The sequence below is a fragment of the Vigna radiata genome, unplaced genomic scaffold (genome assembly GCF_000741045.1).
Source record: "Vigna radiata var. radiata cultivar VC1973A unplaced genomic scaffold, Vradiata_ver6 scaffold_178, whole genome shotgun sequence".
NCBI lineage: Eukaryota > Viridiplantae > Streptophyta > Magnoliopsida > Fabales > Fabaceae > Vigna > Vigna radiata.
This window is the reverse complement of record NW_014542554.1, coordinates 237,818-245,457: the sequence shown is the minus strand read 5'-3', so window position 1 is coordinate 245,457 and position 7,640 is coordinate 237,818. Positions and strand designations below refer to the sequence as shown.

At 39.7% G+C, this 7,640-nt stretch overlaps 1 protein-coding gene across 1 annotated transcript in view; it reads left to right on the top strand.

The window, feature by feature from the left end:
• The window catches only part of LOC106780373, a 9,019-nt gene extending 7,747 nt beyond the window's left edge, over positions 1-1,272 (top strand). The window contains exon 4 of the mRNA XM_014668657.1: positions 721-1,272. Within this exon, the coding sequence (XP_014524143.1) occupies positions 721-1,272 (552 nt within the window). The remainder of the gene's footprint in view (positions 1-720) is intronic.
• Positions 1,273-7,640: the final 6,368 nt, after the last annotated feature.

Here is a 7,640-nt window from a genome sequence, read left to right as displayed (position 1 = left end):
AATTCAATTTCTTTTGGTAAAAGCACTTGGTCACATGAAATGGTAGAAAAAGTTTATGCTTTCTAATGTCTTTTGTCTTAGAATATTTTACATTACATGTTTAATTACTTTTCATCTTTTTAATTGAGTGTTGCATTTTAATAATTTTTAATTGTGGTAGATATTTGTTTGCTCTAGTATTGGGTTTAGCATTTTCACTCTCTGGACTCGATTTTAAAAAACTTACTGCAACCACACCAGAGTTCCAAATGCTACGTTTTATATATCACATGAAAGATAATTGAGTCTACTTTCCAGGAAAAACAAACCTCATCTCATTTAGAGCTCTATAGAAAAATGTATGGGTAAAACATTGAGCAAAGGTCAGAGTTGTCCAGTTCCAGCGTGAATTTTCGTAATTACTGTAGCAGTTTCGTTTTTACTGTTTTAATTTCATTTTCATGCATGGTGAAACCTTTTCAAAAGCCCCCCACACTGTATTAGACCTGATTCTGAACTGCAGTTGGTCCTTGTGAGACGAACTAGGAGTCATTCCTAGCTATACTGCATTTCTTATTATGCAATCAAATTTGATTGGGCGGCGACACCTATCAATTACCACACAAAATTGTAACCGATAACGGTCGGCAATTTGTTTTAAGAAAGCTAGAGGATTTCCTCAAAGGCCTAGGCATTAAACATGTCACAAGCTCAGTTGAACACCTGCAAACAAACGGGCAGGCTGAGGCAGCCAACAAAGCCATTATTTCCGAGTTAAAGAAGAGACTTGGGCATGCTAAAGGGTTATGGGTCGAAGAGTTGCCTGAAGTGCTTTGGGCGTACAGATGCACACCGCACGGTTCAACGGGTGAAACTCCCTTTAACCTCACTTACGGCACAGACGCCATGCTTCTGGTCGAAGTTGGCGAACCGACTATACGACGAGAGATGCAAGACATGAACCTCAATGAAGACCAGCTGAGGGTTAACCTGGACACTCTACCCGAACGGCGTGAGTTGGCCATGAGACGAAACGCAGCTCAGAAACGACTACTCGTGCGGCGATACAACACGAAGGTTAAACCGCGTAGCTTTACTGCAGGAGACCTTGTTTGGCGAAAGAGAGGAGAAGCTCGCAAAGAAAAAGCGTACGACAAGCTATCAGACAACTGGGAAGGACCCTTCCGCATCATAGAAGATTTGAAGAATGGTGCATACCGGTTGGAGAATTTGGACGGAAAGGCCATTCCTAACACAAGGAACACCACACATTTAAAGTTCTACTATAGTTAGAAATTCAGATTTACTGCATTGATAGAATTTCAGATTTACTGCATTATTCATTTGTTTCAAAACATTTGTTAACCTTGTTTCAATGAAACCACTCAGTTTATGATCCATTCGACTGTTTATAATTATTCAAAGGATTGCAGACTAAACGTCTGAACAACTAAAGGCAGCACCTGCCTTCCAAACTAAATGTCTGAATGGACTAAACGCCCAAATTTCCAAAGGCAGCACTTGCCTTTCGGACTAAACATCCGAACGGACTAAACATCTCAACAACTAAAGGCAACACCTGCCTTCCAGACTAAATGTCTGAAGGGACTAAACGTCCAAATTTCCAGAGGTAGCACTTGCCTTCCGGACTAAACGTCCGAATGGACTAAACGTCTGAACACCCCAGGGCAGCACTTGCCTCCCGGACTAAATGTCTGAATCCAAACTTTCAAAGGTAGTGCTTGCCTTATAGATTAACATATATTTGCAGGTCCTTTTGGATCATAGCAATTCAAACATCAAGGGGCCACCAGGAACGGACGCCCAAATAACGCAAAGAAGCACAGAACGCCGAAATCGAGCACTTCTGCATAAACAAGTAAGTTTACGCTACCCTATTTCTATATTTACTATGTTACCTTATTCTAAGGTAAATTTCCACTAAGAAAATTCTAAGTGAAGAGAACCCCTGGTGACGCCAAAATGGCGACGGGTAAAACGCCTCTAATATAAGAGGATTTGACATGTAACCTAAGGCCGAAAGCCTTCAATCATACATAACAACATAACACAGTAATATAATAGTATGCATGGCCGAAAGCCTTAGACTTATGTTCTCCAATTCGAAAATGGTCAAATAACAAAAATTAAAATTGTTTTTTTACAAGAAATAACAATCAGCAGGTGGCGAGTCATCTTCCTCCTCATCATCATGATCTGGGTAGGTCCCAGCAGGAACTTCTTTGGACGAGATCATTTTTCCGTCAAGAATATCTTTATTCACGTCAAGAGGGAGGCCTTCCAGGGGACGGTCAAGTAGAAAGGCAGCTTGCCTTATAGCCTTCTTGAAACCGCGAGTGTGCTCCAAGATGATTACTTCCGCCATTTGCCTTTCTTTGGCCTTGGAAGCCATCAGGGAACTCCTCAAGGTGTTCCTTTCTATGGTCAGCTCATCTATAGCCTTACGGGCGGCTACAAGGTCAACGACTTGTTGATCATTCTCCTTCTTAGCGGCTTGAAGGGATTTCTTTATCTCTTCGAAGAGAATGCGACCCTCATTAATTGTCTTTTGTGCTACCTCGTATTTCGGCCCACATTGAGAATGGACAAGAGTAAGGTCCAACAGCTGTTTTTGCAAACCTTCGAGATCGACCTTCTCTTTGTCGGCTGTATGAACTAATTGCCATGCAAAGGCAGTAGCGCGAGCGCAAAGCTCCAAGCAGTTCTGGGTTAGTTGCTAACGGGAAGTACCTTCCAACACCTTCTTCTCGGCCGGATCGAGCTGGAAATCTATCTTATATCCCAGGTCAAAACCGACATCCCATATGCCGTTGGGAAGATTACGGTCGGCCTCAGGATAAGCAGATTCTTCAATCACAAGTCCTTTTCCAGCGTTCTTTGTTTTCTTACCGACCGAGGCATCCTGGGTCGGGGGAACCACTTTCCTTTCTCTTTTCAGTATCAATCCTTGGGAAGGACTATCTTCTTCAACTTCAAGGTTGACGACTACTTGTGCGGCCGGGGTGGGTGTCCTAGCCCGACTGTTGGAACCTTGCTATTGGACAACGTCCTTGGAATAGTTGAACCAATCAATGATAACCTTCTTTTTGCCCATGATAGTTGAAAAAGAAAAGACTTCAATAAGTAAGTTCATCAAACACTTAGTTTTTAGTGAAAGAACATACCAGAGTTTTTCGAATCTAAGTCGTCGTACGCCAGATAATTGATTATCTGCTTTGAAGAGAAGGGGCAAAGTGATAATCCTTCCAGTACACTGATGGCCTTTAACTCATATGCTGACAATAACTCCTTATCCCAAGAAGTTATTGACCGAGGGTTTTGAGTCCAATACAAAGGAAACCTCTCACTACCGTCTTCATTAAAGAAAAACGAACAACCTAAATCGGTAATAAATAATTTAAAGTAATGTTTTTTAAAATCTTTGTACGAGTCAGCGTACAACTTAAACAGGGTTTTCTTGGGGTCAGAAATAAGTGAAACCCAACCCCTCTTAGGGACCAGACGGGTCCTGAAGAAATACAAAAACATGGGGGCGGTCGACTTTATGCCTAAAAACTGGCAGACCACACAAAATGACTGAATGTAACCCCAACTATTCGGATGAAGTTGTGTAGGTGCAACATTCAAGTTTCTTAACACATCTATGTGAAAATCAGAGAAAGGGAGTCTAAGATACATATCAACGAATAAGCATGAATACATGTAAAAGAAATTTCTTTCTGAACTATGTTTATGGTGGAAGACCTTTTCATCTTCTCGACATGGGGCTAATCTCATAGAGTTGCCGTAACTTAGACTTCCAAGGACACAGCTGTTTTCTATCCAAAATAAAAGGGATAATTTATCAGTAAAGGAACTGGAGATGTCATTAACATCTCGCGATGCCTAGTCGTAATTAATGACGTCGACATTGGGTTCGGCATGGTCGTCTACTACGACACCACTGTGGACAAAATCCCTACTGCCGTGAAGAATGGTGGAAATACCTACCTGGACTATGACGGGAGGCCTATCAGATGAACTGGTTGACACCTTTTGCCCCCTTTCTTCCACCACCGACTACGAACAATCTATTTCAAGGGAAGAACTCATGTTTACCTGGGATAATGGACTGATTTGGAGGAATGGGAAAGGAAAGATTTCGATGAAGCAAGACGGAGAAGAAAGACGATAGGATGCTCTAGAATTCGAAATGCAGGGAAAACTGAAATGACGGTTGCAAAACCTGCATTAATGACTTGAAACTGGCAAAAACCGGCGGAAAAACCCTCAGCCGTTAGATCAAAATGATCTGACAATCACGCGATCTTGACTCCTCAACTAATCGCAAGGCGGGAAAAGTTAATGATGATGTGGAATTGAAGCGACACGCTTCAAAACGTTGCGTTGTAGTAACCATTTAAAACACCTTCGAATGACTGAACGATCGGTCTACTAGGATAACTCATAACATGAACCGATCGGCCTACAGAGATTACTTGTAGCCTGAAATGATCGGTATAACGAGATTACTTGTCGCATAAAACGATCGGTCAACTGAGATTACTCATGACCTGAATCGACCGGCTTAGGGAGATTACTCGAAGCCTGAAATGATCGGTATAACGAGATTACTCGTCACTTAAAATGATCGGTCTAAAGAGATTACACGTCAACTAGACTAATTGATCCCTCACACTTTAAGTCCTGCATTCAATCGTTGATAAAGCCCAACGCCTCATTTGGACTTGGGGGGGATGATGTACGATATGCTATTTGGGCCGAACGGTTACGATTAGTAACCAAACGGTCCAAATGGCTGATGGGCCTTAATCATATTAATGATGGGTCGACGGTCCATCATGAGGATATAATCCATCGCATTTATATCTTAACAAATATTATAAGTATCAGATAAGATCAGATAAGATTTGAACAACTGGATATTCAGGTATAGTTGTTTATATTATATTCTGTTTATATTTGATAATAATCTATATATATAGGGCTGGAATCACAAGCCAGGTACGCTCTCTCTTACGCTATCTTGCTCTACAGTACACTTGCGATTCTTCACCTAATTCATTCTGAATTAGCAGAGAGATTTATTCTCCTATCTCATACTAAGAATTGATAGCCTTGCACTCAAGGCTCTTCACCACTAAACCCTAACTTGGGCGTCGGAGTGCCATTGCAGGTACCTCCCCCCTCCGGTCAAAGCTTGGAGATTTCCGGATGGTTGAAGATTGAAGGAGAGCGGACGTCCAATTCGCGAGAGAAGGCGCACCAATCTACTTAGTCAAGCAGCACAAGGCAGGAGTGCCACGTCACCGAGGTCAGTTCTTTCTGTCCTAGAAATTCATACCCAAACACCTTATATTTCGAACATCTTATTCATGAGTATCAGGGATTGGTTTATAGACAACTCTTCAACTTTGAACTAGAGTGTCTAAGTTGTAAAAGTTGAAACGTTTGTTAAGCCAATTATGGATAGTTCTTTGTCAAGCTTTGGCAGGTTGACATCTTAAAAAAAAATCACTTGTTTTGTTTTAATTAATTTTTTTAACTTGTTGGTTTTAAATTTGGCATGCCTTTTTGTATGTGGCTATTTTAGTTTTTTCTTTATTATTCCAAACTAATATAAAATTCATTTTCAGAATACAGTCTGAATAATCAATAATGAGCAAAATAATCAATATTGTTTCTATTATTAATACACCATAATAGTTTCTCAATGTAATATTTACTTAACAAAGTTCTTAAATATATATAGATAACATAATTATACATAAAATAGTTCCTCAACTCAAAATGCAATATTGAAACATCTAATCATCTACAAACAGTTAAAAGAAATGTAGTCCACTCCTCTTGAACATATTTTATGACATGTCTCCATTGGAGACTTGTCATCAAATATCTACACAATGAATGACTTGAATCAAGTTATAATATTAATAGCATAAGATCTTAGTTATAAAACGTTCATGTTACCAAATTCCATGAGTCAATTGTTATAAAACAGGTAGGCTGCGTTTTACACAGAGAGAGAGAGGGTGAATTGGTGTTAGTTCAAAAATAAAATCTTTTCGCATTCTTTAAACAAAACTGCAAAGCTTTTTGATCTTTCTTGAAATGCAAGCAATGAAATTTCTATGCAGCGGAAAAAAGCAGTTAACTGCTAAACAGATAAAGTCGACTGGAAATAAAGAGTGCAAGGATAGACAAAATCAAACACTGGTTTTTATACTAGTTCGGCCAACAATGCCTACATCCAGTGTCCTTCCATCCCAGGAAGCAAATGCACTATGATGGTTGCGGTTTTTACAACAAGGAATTTATAGAAGCACCATGCAAAAATATAAATCTCCTCTCTAACCCAAAACCAAAATATAGTTGAACACAAAAACCAAAATTGCAGCAAGAATCCCCTCTTTTGCAATTTGAACCCACGTCGAACAATCCTCAAGTGTAACCAGCACTCTTCACAGGAGACTTCTGTTGACAAATTGGCAAGTGTACCAAATCATACAAGTAATATAAATGGTAAGACCAAATATCGTTTTCCTAAGAGACTCGTGTGGCTTTCTCGTTCGCGTGGACTTGAAAAATAAAAATTAATAAATTGGATTTGAGAACAAAAATAATAACATGCAAAAATAAAGTTGATTCAATTGACAAACGAAAATAATGGATGAATGGATGTTGTTGGGGGTTTACAATTTCATCTATTCCACTCTATCTTACATACTACCCTTGAATATTAGTTTGATTAATTGTTATGCGACTTTCTTAGCCTCCCCTTAACCCGATCCCTCGGCGAAAAGGGCCTAATATTAACTATTGGCTTGCTATCCCTAGCCTACCCTAGTAATTAATATCGCATTATAAACAAAAGTTAGCGCAATTGATCGTCCTACCCCTATCTCTAGGTGGTATTGCAAAATCAAGAGATTACTCACCAGTTCATGTCATTACTGTACGTCCTCATATCAATAAAGACAAACATCAGTTACCGAATGAGTTAAACGATAAAGGCCTTATGATGGAAGCTATCTTGGAATTCAATCACGAATAGCCTCCAAGTCCAGAAATGGCAGCGAAATGATTAAGGAGATGAAGCTTGAATTGCACTGAAGGTGTTTGTGAAAATGTCTGGTGATGTTGGATGAAGGTTTTTGGTAGAATTCTAACTCAGTAGGCTTTCCAAAGGGGAAAGGAGCTAGAGGAGGTGCAAGATAACAAGGCACAAGTTTGAACTTGAGAGGATAGCTGAGAATTCAATAGCATTTCATTACTCCAAATCAAGTTACCATTACAAGTGATGAAGCTCTCTATTTATAGAAGAAAGGAGAGCTTCTAAAACGTATTGTGCAAGCTATCCTAAAGATACATGTGCTGAAAATAAATGAAAGAAGCTTGGAAGGCAAGCTACAATAGCTGACTCAACAAAAAATGATGAAGACGGTGAAGTTGTTGTTTTTGGCGCTGGGCGTCATGAAGAGGGCGCTGAGCGCCAACCATTTCCTTTGCTTCTTGGTTTTTTCTTTGTTTGTTGCTTATGTGGCAGCCTTCTTTAGTTGCATAGACATAGTTTCTTCTCTTCATTAATGTCCTACAAAAGCAATGTAAAGTTATTTGTCAAAGGGAAAGAGGATTTA